We start from the raw sequence: 19,519 nt of genomic DNA, 5'->3' as shown, positions 1-19,519 counted from the left end.
ATAATAACTTGCCCATTGCCATGTGTTAGTAAGGTTATGGAACTGGTCTAATGGAACCTAGGAAATCTGGCTTTAGAGGCTTTACTCCTGATCATTATTCTGTAAAGTTATAATAGCTCACAGCTATTGGACTTAAGTACATAGCAGTATTAATTTGCTGTTATGTAGAAATCAGAGTGTGGAAACAGAAATCACAGATTTGAAGCAGAAACAAACTCAGTCACTTAATTCATAGATGCAATGGAAGTGGGATCCTTGTCTACTTCTTGAGCTAAATTCTTATTTATGTCTCTGCTAGGAAGGAAGTTCATCCAGTTTGTGAGAAAGAGGGGGAGGGCAAAGAAGAGATGTGGAAACTCTTGCCGTGCTTTGTGTAGTAAATTTGATTAATCACTAAGCAGAATTTTTGACACTCCATAGACTTTTAATATGTCAGTGTAAACTGGGACTCTCTAAGGTTATTCAGCCTTATTTCATGCAGCAAGCCTTCGTTCTCTTGAATATTGATTTGCCCAAACTGGTGGTGTTCTGTGTTAGTCTGATTTGGAAAAATATTGTGCAAACCTTTCAGTGGTCACTCTGTATATGGTTTAGAGCCTGACCCCGACACCTAGTATCAAAGGAGGACAGAGGCACTGGGGCGGGGGGAGGGCCTACTGTGCCTCAGTTTCTCCATCTGTCTACAAAAGGGTATGTCCCCTGCCTCCTGTTTCACCAGGGCTTTCAGGAAAGAGGAGCTTTGAATTGTAGTCTGTAGGAAGTTGTGCTGCTAACCCAAAGGCCATGCCTCTCTGTGAAGGAACTTTGGTGGCATAGTGTCTGCGTAGTTGTACTGCTAACCAAAGGTGGTATCTATCTGGTGGTTCAAATCTACCAACAACTCTACTTATGCAGTTAACAGCCTTGGAAAGCCAGTGGTGGGTCAACCGTGAGTTGGTTCCAACTTGTTGACATTGAGTTCGGGAGAAATGCAGGATAATCCTTTGCTGACAGTATAATGGTGGTGTCCGTCATGGAACACTGTTAGAATGACCATGCTTGGTGCTGCCAGAAGGCTTCTCTTCTAGCTACATTGTGGTTTTTATTGTTATGTACCATCAAGTTGGAACAAACCCACAGCTGACCTTCAAACAGGTTTTCAGAGGGAATCGATCACATGGGAGGAGAGTGCCTGTTTTTCTCCTGCAGAGCAGCTGGTGGATTTGAACCATATGCCTTTGGGTTGGTAGCTCAGCTATTTATCACTAGGACACCAGAACTCTCTTGTTAAGTTGTTAGAACTCCCATTTACTCTTTAACTGGACTAGAGAACTGGTTATATTTAGACTTCTAATTTATTCATGAAGTCAGTATTCTTAATCAATTACTCAGTACATAAAATATTAATAGCCTTGGCCAAGGAGGGAAGTTAAAGGTTCTAAGAACAGGCTTCATCTTAGCTCATGGAAGTAAGGAAATGGTTTTTTTTTTCTCAGAGATAATGCATTTATAAACACAGAAATGGTTACAACAAAGATGGCTGTGATGAGGAAATGGTTTTTTTTAAATTTTCCCATGCGAGTATCCTACAGAGAGCTCAGATGAGACGTAGTCTGTGTGTGAAAAATAAAGGGCAATTCTTGAGAGGATGAAAATCAAAACAAAGATCATATGGATTCATGATTATGCAATATTGAGACTTTAAAGCACATGGAAATTAAATCTTTCTTCAAAGCTACAATGTGACTAAATGATGATGTCAAGTCTCCTTTCTGAATCTGCTGACTAGGGATTCATGTAGTGAACACTGTAGATAGTTAAAAACCTTAGTAATGCCACTTGAGAAACAAGTATGCCCCACTGATTGTTCTGGGTCAGCAAGCCATGCCCAGCTCTGAGTGTTACCCCGGCAAATGGCAACACTAATAAGTAAAGTCCTTTGTACAGAAATTCAAATTCGAGATTTCCTTTTGCTCTTTTTTTGTTTTCTAAAAAAAGCTGTTTTCTCTCTGGGCATTAAATTGTAGAAGTTTATTCAGAAATGCAGCCAACTGTGCTCATAGCACTATCTTCAGGACACAATTAGTTTGGTACTTAAAGTAGCAAATATGTCTCTTATCTTTCCACCCGCTGTGGTCTTAGATGGCGGGCAATGAGTCTTGTGAATTAACAGAGCACAAAATTCACAGAATAGGAAATCTATTTTAAGTTGCTTGGTAAAGTATCTAGGGGTATTGTTAAATCCTCAAGTGGTTTATACCGCAGGCTTAAAAGAAACTTCAAGACGGTTTCATGTCAGAGTTTGAGCAGAAATAATGATGGCCAGTGTCAGAGGGAATTAAACTCATTAAATAACCACAAATTTTAAAATGCAAGACATTCCTGCTTAAATGCTTTGGTTTTCTTGACATTTGTGTTTCAGGAGATGCAAGCAGCATTGTATCTGCAGTTTGTTACACAGTCCCGAAGTCAGCTATGGGAAGCAGCCTCTATGCCCTAGAATCAGGCTCTGATTTTAAATCTAGAGGGAGATCTGCTGAGAGCCGGGTGATATTTGGGCCTGGGGTCACCATGTCAACCTGTGATATCATGCTCATTGATGACAGCGAGTATGAAGAGGAAGAGGAGTTTGAGATTGTCCTGGCAGATGCTTCTGACAACGCTCGTATTGGAAGAGTGGCATCAGCCAAGGTGCTCATTAGTGGTCCGAATGATGCCTCCACTGTGTCCCTGAGCAATACAGCATTCACTGTCAGTGAGGATGCAGGTAATGGGCAATATCTCTGTAGGGTAATATTTTCAGATACAGTTTTCTCCTTGGGCTTAAGGTTGCCTTTAAGACACTAAGAATTCTGTTCCTCAGTGACCCTGCTGTTGATTTCAGGCCTTAGGACTAAGAATAAAAGGTTTGAAGTGTTTTCTTGGGGTAGTTATTGATGACAGAGAGGTGTTTAATGAGACTTAGAGCTTGATTAGCTAATATTTCACTGCACAAAAGGGGGCTTAAAAGAAGATAAACTTGAATTATTGAGGATGGAGTTGTGGTATTTAGGGTACTAGTAGCTACTGAAACAAACTAAAATACTTCAATGCCTTAACCTCACAGAAATTTTTATATACACAGTAGACCAAAACAATTGATGGACTGGTTTCTTTTACGTTGTGTTTCGGAGACCCACGCTCCTTTCCATATTGTATTCCATCATTTACATTGACTTCAAAGACCTCCATTTGTTGTTAGTAGGCATATTGCTGTTAGAATTGTCAGCAGTTGTACTGAATATTTGCATATCTTGAGCCATATCAAGGACTTTCACTTCTTTGAAAGGATAACACTGCCTGATGGAAATTTGGGGCATGTTGACAGGAAGAGCTAGTCCTTGGAGAGAAACATGATGCTTGGAAAGTTGAAGGATCAGCAAAGGAGAGGAAGACCCTCAGCTAGGTGGACTGACATGGTGACTGCTGCAATGGGCTCTATTGTGTCAGGAAGTGTGAACATGGCATAGGATAAGATAGAGTTCAGATCCACTGTTCATAGGGTCGCTGTAAGTTGTACTCAACTCAACAGCACCTATCAACCAAAACAACAATGGGAAATAATGCTACTTTAATACTTCCTGTATACCAGGCACCATGCCATAAGCATACCATATATTCTTACTCAATCTTCTGTGGAAGGGAGAAGAGCAAATGGTGACTCAGGAAGATTAAATGAATCATCATCAAAGGTCAAACAAATAATATAATGGTAGAACTGAATATTGCACTATAGTGCCAAGAAGCCAAAGAAAATGGAATAAATCAAGAAATTAAGTAGAGTTGAACAGAAGATTTCAAAGGGCAGCTTGGGAAGACAAAGCAAAATATTATAATGAAATGTGCAAAGAGGTGGAACCAGGAAATCAAAAGGGCCGAACTTGTTCAGCATTTCTTAAGTTGAAGAAATTGAAAAACAAATTCAAGCAATGAGTTGCAATACTTAAGGATGCTTTGGGCAGAATACTAAATGATCCAAGAAGCATTAAAAGAAGATGGAAGGAGTATTCAGAATCACTGTACCAAAAGGAATTGGTGGACTCAAAAGAATTTCGTCAAACAATGTATGCGCAAGAGCCTGTGGTAATAAAAAAAGAAGTCCAACCTGCTCTGAAAGAATTAGCAAAAAACAAGCCCCAGGAAGTGACGGTATACCAATTGACATATTACAACAAACAGACTCTACCTGGATACACTCAATAAGTTGTGCCAAAAAACCTGGAGGACAACCACCTGGTCAACTGAGTGGAAGAAATCTAGATTTGTTCCCATTTCAAAGAAAAGTGAACCAACAGAATATAGAAATTATTAATTTCACATGCAAGCAAGATTCTGTTGAAAATTATCAAAAAACTACTGGTGGAGGACATCAACAGAGCACTTCAGATGTTCAGGCTGGGTTTAGAAGAGGCCGAGGTACTAGGGTTATTCCAGCTAATGTTAGATGGATCTTGGCTGAAAGCACAGAGTACCAGAAGAATGTCTATCTGTGTTTCATTGACTATGCAAAGGTATTTGACTGTGTGGATCACAAAAAAAAACTGGCTTACTCTAAGAAGAATGGGAATCCTAGAACATTTGATTGTGCTTAAGTGAAACTTATACTTGGACTAGGAAGCAGTTGTCAGAACAGAGCAAGGAGACAATGCATGATTCAAAATTGGGAAGGGTGTACGTCAGGGACATAGTCTGTCTCTGTACTTTTTCAGTCTATATGCAGAACATATCATCCGGGAGGCTGGCCTGTATGAAGAGGAATGTGGAATTAGTATTGGAGAAAGATTCATCAACAACCCGCATTATGCAGATGACACGACCCTGCTTGCTGAAACTGAGGAGGACCAGAAGTGCTTGCTGCAGAAGGTCAAGGACTGCCGTCTTCAATATGGATTGAAGCTCAGTCTCAAGGCAACAAAGATTCTCAGCACTGGGCTGATTGGTAGCATCATGATAGATGGTGAAGAAATTGAGATTGCTAACACCTTCCATTTGCGTGGCTCCATAATCAACACTCTTGGCACCAGCAACTGGGTAATCAAGAGACAAATTGGATAGGGAAAGTATGCCGTCGGAACCTCTCCAGAGTGCTGAAGAACGACATCAGTCTGGAGGCTAAGGTATACCTGATCCAGGCCATGGTCTTCACAATTGCTTGTGAGAGCAGGACAATGACTAGGGATGATAGCAAGAGAATTGCTGCCTTTGAGCTGTGATGCTGGAGAAGAGTACTGAATATACCATGGACTGCCAGGAGAAGAAACAGGTTTATTCTAGAAAGGATGAAGCCAGCCTGCTTCTTGGGGGCAAGGATTCTGACCCTTCATCTGACATACTTTGGGCATGTTGTAAGGAGGGCCCAGTCCTTGGAGGGAAACATCATATTTGGAACGGTGGAGCAACAAAGAAAGAGAAGGAAGGGCAATCTCCTCCTGTACCAGTCAGATCTGATTTGATGGTACACACACACAAAATAATAATAAAATAAAAAAAATATTAGTTGTTTTTAAACAAGTAAAAAGAGAGAGGGAGACCATCAATGAGGTGGATCGATACAGTGACTTGGGTAACGAGGGTAGATGTGTCAGAGACAGTAAAGTTGGCACAGGATAGAGCAGGTTTCAAGGCTCTTGTACATAGGGTCACTATGAGTCATAAGTAACTCAGTGGCACATAACAACAATGGAACTGGGGTTAGAACTTAGACATTTCTTTGTTTGTTAGATGCTATTGATATGACTCTGATAAAAACAACCCTGTATACCAAATAGAACAAAACACTGACTGGTGTTGTGTCATTCTCACATTTGTTCTTAGTTTGAGCCCATTCTTATAGGTACTATGTCAGTCCATCTCACTGAGGCTCTCACTGGTTTTCATGATCTTCTATTTTTACCAAGCATAATGTCCTCTCTACTTTACTATATTTTCTTTTTTTATGTACCAGATCTAGTGATGGCTACATTTCATCTTATAGTATATTCAATCTTGAAAATAGATTAATTATTACATATTTATAAAGTAAGACACTATAAAGTATGAATTCACAGTAGACTAGAAGATGAGTTCCATTCCTAAGACAAGCAATAAGCACATATGGTTTAAGTAATGATGTGTGCACGAGTTGGATAAAATTGGAAAATCAACCCTGTTAGGAACATTTAATTAGCAGTATTCAACTTCAGGCCCCACAGAGTCCTCTAGCTGGTTCCTCTTTAATTGACTATTTTCTTGTTCATCCCTGAGGCCTCCTTTCAGAGTTCCTTCTCCCTAGATTGGAGATGGTTTTTCAATGAACTCTTTTCCAAGTTCATTGTTCTTCCTCTGTTGGCAGTCTCCTCTCTTCTGCCCTAAGAACTATCTCTCCAGAATTACATACATGAGACCCTCCTTTGGGTCAACTCCTGATCTCAGGGCCTATAAAATGAGAAGTGGTGACACCTCTCAGCCTGTCTCAGAGGAGCAGTGGACCAAAACGTTTGTTCCTTCTATGAAGAAAAACATTGTACTGAAAATAACCCATTGATTTTTCTGACTTAAAGCTGACCTCTGAAATTTCTGTTAATAATTCAGGCACTGTGAAAATTCCAGTTGTCCGACATGGTACTGACCTCTCAACCTTTACATCTGTCTGGTGTGCAACACGCCCCTCGGACCCAGCCTCTGCTACTCCAGGAGTTGACTATGTTCCCAGCTCTAGGAAAGTAGAATTTGCGCCCGGTCACACTGAGCAGGTAGGTACACACCATCAAGGATTCATGAAGTCATAAGTCTCGGTAGATCGGTAGATGTTGTCTTTGGTCTCCTTACAATACTTTCTTCAGGACTCAAAACTCACCTTAAAGTATTGCTATTTTCCTTTTCTTGAAAACAAACTTACAAAGGATTGTTCTACATACTCCAAGTGACATTTTTTGGCATCAAATATACCACCAGTTTAGGCTAGAAATTGCACTTGTTTGGTATAAGTACCTAGAAGCAAAACTCTGTGGTAGGGAAGAGTTGGACAAGCTGTTGTTGTTGTTCTGTGCTGTTGTGTTGTCTGTGACCCAGTGTACAGCAACTCTGAAGTCTACCCTGTTGAGCCAGTCTCACTGATCCAACACAATAAACCTCATTGTCCCAGTTACTGTATCAGTCCATCTAATCAGGGATCTTCCTTTCCTACTCTGTTCCTACATTCTTCCAAGCATGATGTCCTTCTCCAAGGACCAGTTCCTCCTGGGCACATGCCCAAAGTGTGTGTGTCATAGCTTCAAAATCCTAGCCTCCAAGGAGAAGCTTGGTTTTATCCTCTCCAAGACAGATTTATTTGTTTTCTTATGGTCCATGGTATATTCAAGACCCTTTCCCAGCACCATAACTCAAAGGCTTTGATTAATCTTCAGTCATCCTTAGTCATTGTCCAACTATGTGATGCACAAGAGAGGTGATAATTTTATGAATTAAGAGAACTTTCTTAAATGTCACTCTAGAAAGGCAAGCTGCTATTTTTGTGATTACTCAATTGTAAAATAAGTATTGGGCCACTTATAATATTTGCTTTGATTTTTCTTCTAGTATTGCACTTTGACTATCTTGGATGACGCTCAGTATCCAGTAATTGAAGGACTGGAGACATTTGTGGTATTCCTCAGCTCAGCACAAGGGGCCGAACTGACCAAACCTTTCCAGGCTGTCATTGCAATTAATGACACCTTCCAGGATGGTAAGAAATTGTAAATGCAAGCTATTGATTCAGACAATAACTTTTCTTTCTGATTAAGTTCTTTAATTAAGATATTGGAGGTCATTCCTACTTTTATTCAAGAAATATACGTATGTTTGCACGTATGCTTATTTACATGCATATATAAATATGAAAGTGAGAATATTATTCCTAATTCTGATACTCTAGTAAAAACACAGAGATATAATCCTTTGACACTGTCTTCAAGAAGTTTAATGTATAGCTGAGGAAGCTGACCCTTACAAAAAAAGGCCATGCTATGATAAATGCTCTATTAGTTCTATGAAGCATGGGGACTAGACAGTAACTCTGTCATTTTAACAGATGACATTCAAGCAGAATCTTCGGATATGATAGTTGATTCAATGCTTAATGGAGAGAAACAATGTATATATAAGGTATAAAGTTTTGAAAGATGCATATATAGGAAGCAGTGAGATGTCTGATTTTGCTTTAGGTATGTTCAGGAGAGAATAGAAGGGAAAGAAAGGTAGCTTGGAATCAAGTCCTGAAATATCTTCTTCTTCCATCTAAGGAATTTGTAAGCAAAGGGTAACAACTGATAGTCATAAGCAGAGGATTGTTAAGATTTTTGTTTTAGAAAAATAATTCTAATTATTAGATGGCATGCAAGAATAATTAAACAGGTATATGAACAAAATATCGCTCACAACCCAAGAAATCTGGAGAGGAGACCATATAGGAAGTCGTTGGAGCAGTAGACAATATGTTGTAAAAATTCAGTTGAAGTAACATGAAGGTAAAGAAGAAAGAGAAGATTTGACAGGTATCTTTTGGAAAGAATTGATAAAATGAGGAATTTAGATTTGTTGTCTTGTTGGGTGTTGTCAATTAACTCTAACTCACAACAACCTTATGAATAACAGGTCAGAGCCTTGCCCTACCACGTTAATCCCTGTTATGCTCAAGCCTATTGTTACCATCATTTAATCATATTGAGAGTTGTTGTTGTTGTTGTTGTTGTTATGTGCCGTCAAGTTGCCTGTGACTCATAGAGACTCTATGTACAATAGCCCTAAACCCTGCTCTATCCTGTGTCAGTCTTATTGTCTCTGACACACCTACCCTCATTACCCCAGTTACTGAATCAATCCATCTCATCCAGGGTCTTCTTCTCCTGTGCTGTCTCTTCACCTTCCCAATGATGATGTCCCTTTCCAAGAACTGATCCCACCTTGCAACATGCCCAAAGTATATCAAACAAGGCTTTAGAATCCTTGCCTCCAAGGAGCAGCCTAGTTTAATCCTCTCTAGGATGAATCTGTTCATTCTCTCAGCAGTCCATGGTATATTCAACACTTCTCCACACCGCAGCTTAAAAGCATCTATTCTCCTCCTTCTTGAGGGTATTTCTATCATTATCTGACCCTCCATCTTCCCCAGTGCAATGCCTCTTTCCAAAGTCTAGCACTTCATGAAAGCATGCCCAATATCTATGAAACAGTGTCTGCACCATTAGATGTCAAGGAATAACCTGACATTGTCCAACTTTTACATGCACACAAAGCAATTGAAAATAACTATGGCTTTGTTCAGTGCACCCTAGTCTTTACAGATGTCCTTGATGATAGATTTACTAGGGTAACACATCTTTTGAGTTCTTGATGTCTATTTCTATGGATGTTGATTGTAGTTCCAAGTAAAATGAAATTTTTGACAACATCAATCTTACCTTCATTTATCATGATGCTTCCATTGATCCTTTTGTAAAGTTTTTTGTTTCTTGATGTTGAGCTGTAACCCACACTGCAAGATACAGTTTGATCTTCAGTAAATGATTCAAGTCTTCTTCATTTTCTACAAACAGTGTTATGTAGTTTGTATAAGGTAGATTGTTGATGGATTTTCCTCCAATCCTAATGCCACAGTCTTCTTTATATATAGGATTGCTGTGAGTTGTACTAAATGGCACTTAACAACAATAGTAGAAATTACATGAAGAAAGCAAAAGGCCATTAAAAAGACCTAAAAGAAATTACTAAAACAACTATACTTCAGAAGAGACTCTGAAACTTTCTTTTGCCTGTAATGAAGCTAAAGTGAGGAAATGATGAAATAAGAAAGCTAAACAGAAGATTTGAAAAAGCAGCTCAAGGAGGCATAGTAACATGTTGAAATGTACGAAGATGTGACATCAGGAAACCAATAAGAAAGAACATTATCAGCATGTCTCAAATTGAAAAATTTGAAGGTCAAATTCTAGCCTCAGTTGTAGTGCTAAAGGAAGGAGTCCATGGACAAAATATTGAATGATACAGGAAGCATCGAAAGATGGAAGGGGTACATGGAGTCATTGTAATAAAAAGAAAATGATTGACTGAATTACTTCAGGGAGGTAATAGAGAATAACAGATAATAAAAGAAGATAAGCTTCATTGAAGTCATGGAGGCGGGGGGAATGCTTCAAGAATTGACAGAATACCAATTGAGGTATTTCAACAGAGGAATGCAGCCCTGGACATGCTGACTGGTCTATGCCAGAAACTTTGGAAGACAGATAACTGATCAATGACCTGGAAGACATCTATATTTCTTCCCATTAAAAAAAAAAAAAAATGATTCTACCAGAGTGCTAGTAAAATCTTCCTGAAGATTATTTTTGAAATGACTGAAGAAATACATGATCAGGAAACTGCCAGAAATTCAAGCTAAATTTAAAAGAGGCTGGAACCAAGGACATCATTGCTAATGTCAAAGGATCTTTGCTAAAATCAGGAAGTACCAGAAATATATTTACTTGTATTTTCTTGGTTATGAAAAAAACCTTTGACTTCATGGGCAAATTACTAATAATATTGAGAAGAATGGGAATTTCAGAATACTTTATTATGGTCATATAAAACCTTTACAAAGACAACAGAGCAGTCTTTGGAATAGAATAAGGGAATAGTATATGGTTTAATGTGTACCAGGGTTGTATCCTTTACCAATACCTAGTAAGTCTGCTGATTAAGTAATCTGAGAAGCTGGACTATATGAAAAAGAATGTGTGTGAGGTTGGGGTGTGTTTTTTATTCTTAGTGAAATCTTCAAAATAAGGATATTCAGTTATTCTTATTTATTTGATTTAATTTGTATTATTTTTATGAAAAGAGAGCTTATTTTCTTTCTGAAAGGGTGGAAAATTAATGCGAAAGTCCAAAACTCACTGCCACTGAGGCTGTTCTAATTCACAGCAGTCCTGTGGGGCAGTGGAGAACTGCCCCATAGGATTTCAAAGCATATAAATATTTACAGAAGCAAACTTTCTCCCATATAGCATCTGGAAGGTTCAAATGCCAACCTTTCCATTAACAACTGAGAACTTAAAAATAGACCCCCAAGCTTCATCTATTGCAATGTGAGAAATCATGAAGTCTAACTGCTACTTCCTAACACTACAATGTTTTTAGTCCAGAGGCTTCAGATTATTTTGTCTCATCTTGCTCTTTTGAAAATAATGGAAGATTCTTGTAAGCACTAAATTAGATAAAATATATATGGAAATACCTACTACAGTATGTGGTACATAGTAGATTTCATTACTTCTGATGTGTGGTAGTTTATCACACACACCAAGGGAGTCCAATAACACAAGCAATCCCCATTGCACTCTGTTCAGCACAAATGATTCTGTGTTAAGTTTTTCTCACTATTGTATTGCTGGATATTATGGTTACAAATATAGAAATTAATGCATTAAAATATTTCTCATTTTTCAAGAAGGCTACAACAATTTATATTCACTTAAGAATTCATCTAGAGAAAGAAATCCCACATCTTTTTTCAGTAGCCCATCGTACTATTTACTGGTTATTTTTACTGAGTGTCCCCATTTCATTACAGTAGACGACATTTGTGAACTACTCTCAATATGCAAATTTCAGGATGATCTTAGATTCATTATTAAAGAGCTCTTCAAGGAGCACTGGTGGTGTCATGCATCTTTAACGCTGCTAACTGAAGGTTGGTAGTTTGAATACCTCAGCCATTCTGTGGGAGAAAGAAGGGAGTCCTTTCCCTTAAGATTTACAGTCTCAGAAACGTGGTGGAGGGTTGCTGTGAATCAGAATCATCTCACTGGCAGTGGATAATGGGTATAATAGCTCTTCAACCTGGCAAAGTGAGGTTTAATAATTTACCTAAGATCACATGGAGAAAAGTAACAGACCCAGAGTTAAAATCCAAATCTATCCAAATGCAATATTTTCTTATCCCAGCTGCTTTACCAGTGGAGTTCTGGTGGCTAATGGTAAGGAGTTGCACTACTAACCCAAAAGAATGTGGTTTAAATCCACCAGCTACTCTGCAAGAGAAAAGTGGGCAATCTCTCATGCAGCTTACTGCCTCTGAAAACCCGCTGAAGTTTGTTGTCATTATTGTTGTTGTTAGTGCTACTGAGTAAGTCAGTTTTACAGTCTCCTGTTTACAGAGTAGAACTACGGGGCTGGATGTTCTTGCCCTTAATCTTAAAAGAAGTAGATCACCAGACCTTTTCTTCCACTGTACTGATATATAAGTGTAGACCATGAACTTTCAAGTTAATAGTTAAGCACAAAATATTTTTAACGACTTGTGGAGGGACAGCGCAGGAGGGTAAGGCCCTTTATGAGGTGGATTGATTCAGTGACTGGGATAATAGGGATCAGAGACAGTGCGATTGGCACAGGACAGAGCAGAGTTTAGGGCTGTTGTACATAGGGTCGCTATGAGTTGCAAGCAACTCGACGGCACATAACAACAACCTATGGAGCTCCAGTGGCCTAGTGGCCTGAAGCTGCCCTTCAGTCCTGAAGGCACGTGGTTCAAAGCCACCATCTACTCCACAGAAGAAGATGGGCAATTTCTTCTTTTGCAATTAACTTCCTCTGAAAATCCACCAGAGAGTCAGCTATGGGTCAGTTCAGACTTTAAGGTATACAACAGCAACAGGGATGATCTTGTATTTTTAATGATTTATTCATTGCAAATACCTTGGTGCACAAATGGTGACTTTACACATGGACCTCACCTGGTGGGCTGCATAAGAATCAGATTGACTATATCTGTGTAAGGAATCATTGGATAAGCTCAGTATCACCAGTCAAAACTAGGTTGGGCAGACTGTCAGGCAGACCATAAATTACTCATATGCAAGTTTAAATAAAGGACAAAGAAAATTAAAACAAGTCCACTAGAACGAAAATATGATCTTGAATCTATTCAATCTGAATTTCAAAATCAGGAATAGGTTTGAAGTATTGAACACCAAAGATCGAAGGCTAGATGAGTTGTGGGATGATACCAAGGATGTCATCCATAAAGAGGGCAAAAAGTCATTACAAAGACAGAGGAGAAAGAAAGAAAAAAATGGATGTCATAAGTGAATCTGAAAATTGCACTAGAGAATTAAGAAGCCGAAAACAAAGGGGAAACCTGCTAAAGTAAAAGAGCTAAACAGAACATTTCAAAGATCAGCCCAAGAAGACAAAGTATTATAATGGAATGTGCAGAGAGCTAGAATTGGAGATTAAAAAGGGAAGAACTCACTCTGCATTTCTCGAACTGGGAGAACTGAAAACAATTTTAAACCTCAAGTTGCAATATTGAAAGATGCTATGGACAATATATTAAATTACCCAGGAATCATCAAAAGAAGGTGGGGGGAATACACAGAGTTACTGTACCAAAAAGAAATGATTGACACTGAAAATTTTCAAGAAGTAACATATGAGCAGGAGCCAATATTAATGAAGAAGAAAGAAGCTGCATGGAAGGCATTGGCAAAAAATAAGGCCCCAGGAATTGATGGGATACCAAATGACTTGTTTCAGTCAAAGCACTGGATGCACTCACCAGTCTGTGGCAGGAAATTTGGAGGATAGCTGTCAGACTAGCAGATTAGAAAAAGTCGATATTTGTTCCCATTCCCAACCTGTTGGTGATCCAACAGTATGTGGAAACTGTAGAACAGTATTGTTAATATCACATGCAAACAAAATACTACTGAAGATCATTCAAAAATGGCTAGAACAGATAGGAAACTGCCAGAAGTTCAAGCAGGATTTAGAAGAGGCCGTTGAACCAGTAATATCATTGCTGATGTCAGATGGATCCCGATTGAAAGTAAAGGATACCTGAAGAATATATTTTTATGCTTTATTGACTGTGTAAAGGCATTTGACTATGTAGATCACAACAAGTTATGGCTAACATTGAAAAGACTTAGAATCCCAGAGCAATTAATTGTGCTCACGTGAAATCTAAACCAAGACGCTACTGTGCCAAGAGAGCAAAAGGACACTATAGAGTTTAAAATTAGGAAGTGAGTGTGTCAGGGTTATATTCTCTTTCCATAGCTAATCAATCTGTATGCTGAGCAAATTATTTGAGACCACAATGACACAAAATTAGAAATTAATAACAAGAGGATAAAGGAGGAAAAAAAAAACACATTTGGAAGCTGAACAACTCCTTGCTTGAACATCAATGGGTAGTAAAAGAAATAAAAAAGGAAATTAAGAAGTTTCTTGAAACAAATGGCAATGAAAACACCACTTACCAAAAACTTCTGGGAAACAGCCAAAGCAACAATCAGACGTTAATTTATAGCAATAAGCAAACACATCAAAAGGCAGGGAAAAAAATGGCCATTGATTCTCTAACGCAACATCTCCCACAAATTGAAAAAGAACAGCAAGAAAACCTGACACACTCTAAAAAAACTGAAACTATAAAAATTGTTGTTGTTATGTGCCATCAAGTAGCTTGTGACTCATAATGACCCTGTGTACAACAGCTCTAAACTCTGCTCTGTCCTGTGCCAATCTCATTGTCCCCGACACACTCATCCCAATTTCCCCAGTCATTGAATCAGTCTACCTCCTAGAGGGCCTTCCCCTCCTGCGTCTGCCCTCCACCCTCCCAAGCATGATGTCCTTCTCCAAGAACCAGTCCCTCCTTACAACACGACCAAAGTATGTCAGATGAAGTTTCAGAATCCTTGCCTCCAAGGAGCAGCCCGGTTTAGAAAGAAATTAAATAGAAAAGCAGAAACCAATTGAAACAATCAACAAAACTAGGAGTTGGTTCTTTGAAAAGGTCAATAAAATCGACAAACTACTAGCAAAACTAACAAAAGGAAAGAAGGAAAAGAAACACATAATCTTAATAAGAGATGAAATGGGCAACATCACAACAGAACCAACTAAAATAAAAAGGCTAACACTGAAATATTAGGAAAAACTGTACTTAAACAAGTATGAAAACCTAGAGGAAATGGACAAGCCCTTGCTTTCTTTTTACCAGTTTCACTATTGTTGTTGAGTGCTGTCCAGTCGGCTCTAACAGTAAAACCCTGCCTGATCCTATACCATCCTTACCTCCTTGCTGTGCTTAGCCCATTGTTGTAGTTTCTGTGTCTGTGGTTCCTCCCTAAAAGCAAATTAGGCCACATGAATTGAAAAAAGAAGAGGTGACTCTAAACCTCGTCTCATTGCCATGGATTCAAAATCATCTCATAGCTGGCCCTCCAGAGGATTTTCAAAGGCTGTAAATTGGACGAGAGAAGAGTGCCTGTCTTTCTCCCTCACACCTGCTGGGTGAACAACACAACTGTAGAACTATAAAACAGTGGTCACAAACTGTAGTGCCATTATTCAAATTTGGTCTGTGGTTTTGTCATTTTGACCTGCACAGAATTTCCCTTTATCATTTTAATTGGCTGCTAGTTTTAAATTTAGGAGATACCACATGAAATTTCCATCTCTCTGGCTTCTTTTGAAGATAAGATCTGGCAAGAAGACTGAAGCCAAGAAGCAGGGCCCCTTGATATAAGACATGGTCCGTGTCACACTCTTCGCTGTTGTCTCCCTGACCCCAGTGTCAGTATGAGTAGCCTCTTATCTATGAGCTTTGCAGTGGTTTTTTCCTTCTTGAAGCCTCAGGCGGAGAGTGAACTTTCAAGGGACTTAACTCTGTATCAAAAGAATTTTTATATATGAACCATATTCCTTAGAGGCAAGGATGGTGAAACTTCATCTCCTATACTTTGATCATGTTGTCAGGAGGGGCCAGCCCATGAAATTGGCATCATGCTGGAGTGAGGAGGGCCATGCTTGCACCGAGGCCTGCATAAGGAGTGGTAGTGGTCCACCAAGTCTGCCAGGCTGCTTGGCCCAGACTTTGGTGCCATGGCGGACGAAGAGCTGGAGACACTTCAGAAGTGGAGGCTGGCCAAGATGCCGGCAAGGCTCGGGGATTCTGGTGATGCAGTTCAATAGGAAGCAAATCAGAAGGAAGCAGAAATGAGAAATAGCATCATAGCCCAGCTTTTGGATCAGTCAGCCCAGGCCAGGATAAGTAATATAACACTTGTAAAGCCTGAGAAAAGTAAAGCCGCAGAGAGTTACCTAATGCAGATGGCATGATATGGCCAACTAAGCAGGAAGGCATCAGAACAAAGTTTAATAGAAATCCTTGAAAAAGTAAGCCAACAAACAGAAAACAACAGTTACATTCAACAGAAGACAAGTAATGGACTCCAATGAATATAACAATTATTGAATAAAACTGCTTAAGCTTAATGGAACAATTTCTAGAACAGCTAGTATTTGGCATATGATTAAATGTTTACTTTGTTTGTAGTCTATATATGCCTTTTAAAAAACCAACAAAACAGCATCATACTGGGAAAGGTAGAGGATCAACAGAAGAGAGGAAGACCCTCAAGGAGGTGAAATGACACTATGACTCGGACAAAGTGGAGCTCATGAGGCCGGGCAGGATAGGGCATGCGTGGTTCCAGTCATCTGTTCAGAGAGTTGTTATGAATTGCAGTTGACTTGATAACACCTAACAACAACAACAGGCCATTTTTTGCCCTTGTGTTCCTTGTGGTACAGGTACCACCTGGTACCTGTAGGGCCTTTAAGATGGAGACCCCTTGCTGGAATTAAGGGAAGACAGGTACAAAACTGATTTCTTTTACTTTACTGAAGTCACACTCCAGTGGAAATGGTTCTCTGAATGCAAAAGTCATTCCTTGCAACCCAGAGTGCACTGGGATTTGCCAGCCTAGTAGGCCCCCGGTGAAGCCCTCCTGCTGAGAGACTGATGATGGTTGATGACAGCAGTAGCCACTCTGTAAACTAATGATGCTTTCATTTTCCCATCTCTTTGCCTAGTGCCCAGCATGCAGTTTGCCAAGGATTTACTCCTGGTGAAGGAGAAAGAAGGTGTGTTGCACATTCCCATCATCCGGAGTGGGGATCTGAGCTACGAGTCATCTGTGAGATGCTACACACAGAGCCATACAGCTCAGGTCATGGAAGACTTTGAAGAGAGAAGAAATTCAGACTCTTCTCGGATTACATTTCTGAAAGGGGAGAAAGTAAGTGCATTTGTTGTGGCTGAGAGATGTGATTCTTTTCTTCTTTGATTCATTTATTTATTCATGATAAAATAATCTCAACAAATTCCGAGTATCCTAAGAGTTTGCTTATTTTTTGACAAATAAAAATCAAAAGTATGTATAATATGTAATCCATATATTATGGATTGAGCTGGGAAATCCAGATTAAATGTAGCATTTTGAAAATGTAGAAGACTCAGATAAGTAAAGATTGTTCTTCAGCTGAAATCAACACCCTCCACTGGTGTCTCTTAGGAGAATAAGAAGCTGTTCTCTAATCTAATACCTGGGCCCTTGACCCAAGGCAACATATATTGTAGTATAGTAGCAAATAGATGTTGAGCAGATGCAAGTCAGTGAGTGTCCTTGAGGCACACATGAAAACTCTGGAAGTTTTGGGAAACTCTAGTCCCTGTATATGGCTGCTTTAGAATTAGTCTGCAGACCTCAATGTATGCCAAAAGTATATACGGAATGAGAATCATACTTCTGCATTTTTGAACCTCAGTCATAGATGATTAAAATAATCCTACACCTTGGGTGGTAGAGAGGAGACTGAAAATGTCAACAGCTTCATCTTGTTTGGATCCACATTTAACACCCTTGGTGCCAGCAGTAAGGAAATAATGAGGCATATTGCACTGGAAAAATCTGAAGTTAGAGACCTTTCAAAATTATTGAGGAGTAATGATGTCAGTTTGAGGACTAAGGTGCTTCTGATTCAATCCATGGTCTTTCTGATGACTTGCTATGCATCTGAGAGCTGGACAATGAATAAGGAAGACGGAAAAAATAATTGATGCCTTTGAAATGTGGTGTTGGAGAAGAGCACTGAACAGCCCATGAATGGTCAAGAGAACAAACAGCAGTCTTTTGGAGAGGGTGCAGCCACAGTGCTCTTTGGAGGCAAGAATGATGAGGCTTCACCTCCCATACTTCCGGATGCTGGAAAGGATGGAGGTTGGTGAAGAAGACAAAGACCCTTAACTAGGTGGATTGACATTGCTGCTGTCATGGGCTCTTGTGTGTCAGGAAATATGAGGATGGTGCATGATAGGCCAGGGTTCAGATATTTTGTTCATAGGGTTGTTATGAGTTGTTCTTGACTTAACAGCACCTAACAACATCAACCCCTTGAGTGATACAATTGGCTAACGTGCTCAGTTGCTAACTAAAAAATTTTTAGTCCAAGTAGAGGTATCTCAGAGCTCTGGTGGTCTAGTGGTAAAAAACTGCATTGCAATCCTGAAGGCATGTGGTTCAAATGTGCTTCTCAGGAGAAGGATGGGCAGTCTCCTCCCATGCAATTAACTGGCTCTGAAAATTCACTGGCAGGTCAGCTATGGGTCAGTTTCAACTCAGTGGTACTCAACAACAGCAGAGGTACCTCAGGAAAAAAGTATGAAATTCTACCTCTAAAAATTCTGCTACTGAAAACCTGACAGATAGAAACATTTCTCCTCTGACATGCAGAAGCCACTGTGAGGCAGAGTAGACTCAGTAGCAGTAGCTGGTTTTTGTGTGGGACACAAGACCCTTCTCTTTATTGATTTATTCATTCTGTTTTCCTTGTATTCTCCAGCCAAGTTCTCTTCCTCACCTCATGTTACTGCTGTGTTGTGCTTAAAGTGTATCCTTCATTTTCATTTGTTTTGGGGGGGAAAAAGAATTTGTTTTATGTGCTTGATTTTTATTTTATATAAATGTTATTGTGTTGCATCTTTTTCAGTGTTTGGCTGTTTTAATCAATAATGTGTTTTAAGACTTAACAGCAGTGGAATATGTTTGTTTCCATTGCTTCCAACAGTTGTAAGATATTTCATAGTGTGCATCTAGTACATTTTACCCATCCACTCCCAGTGATAAACAGCTGTGAGGAACCACAGGCATCAAACTCAAACTCATTGCCATTAAGTCAGAACTGACTCATAGCAGGCTATCCCCCAGGTTTCTCAGAGGCTATGAATCACAAGGAAAGAGATTGCCCATCTTTCTCCCTTGGTGCACTGGTGGATTTGAATGATCATCAGAGAGGCATGACTTTTGGGTTAACAGTGTAATTCCTTACAGATTATGTCACCAGAGTATTCAGTAATTTCCTAATGCTCTGGTAACTCCAATAGTGCTACTATGACCATCTGTACACATGCCCACTTCCTGCCTTAGTTAGCATGTCATTGTGTATATGCTCTGGAGAAAAACAGCTGGGCCATAGGACATACAGACAGAGCCCTGGAGAGCTAGTGAGTTTGGGCTTGCTCTGTGAACCTAAGAGCATGAGGTTTGAATCCACCAGTTGGGCACCTAAGAGCATGAGGTTTGAATCCACCAGTTGGGCAATCTCTTTTTGTGTGATTTACGGCCTCTGAAAAACAGCTGGAGGA

The 19,519-nt window shown here is 39.5% G+C and overlaps 1 protein-coding gene and 1 pseudogene across 1 annotated transcript in view; both read left to right on the top strand.

Moving 5' to 3' along the window:
- Positions 1-19,519, top strand: part of FRAS1 (Fraser syndrome 1) — a 470,336-nt gene that overhangs the window by 382,337 nt on the left and 68,480 nt on the right. The window contains exons 54-57 of the mRNA XM_006885294.1: positions 2,402-2,746; positions 6,589-6,749; positions 7,576-7,723; positions 16,909-17,114. Coding sequence (XP_006885356.1) covers positions 2,402-2,746; positions 6,589-6,749; positions 7,576-7,723; positions 16,909-17,114 — 860 coding nt within the window. The remainder of the gene's footprint in view (positions 1-2,401; positions 2,747-6,588; positions 6,750-7,575; positions 7,724-16,908; positions 17,115-19,519) is intronic.
- Positions 15,916-16,288, top strand: LOC102856422 (annotated as a pseudogene).

The sequence above is a fragment of the Elephantulus edwardii genome, unplaced genomic scaffold (assembly GCF_000299155.1).
Source record: "Elephantulus edwardii isolate Elephantulus edwardi_28Jun2011 unplaced genomic scaffold, EleEdw1.0 scaffold00042, whole genome shotgun sequence".
Lineage (NCBI taxonomy): Eukaryota > Metazoa > Chordata > Mammalia > Macroscelidea > Macroscelididae > Elephantulus > Elephantulus edwardii.
The sequence above is the reverse complement of the archived record's forward strand: the minus strand, read 5'-3'. Positions and strand labels throughout refer to the sequence as shown.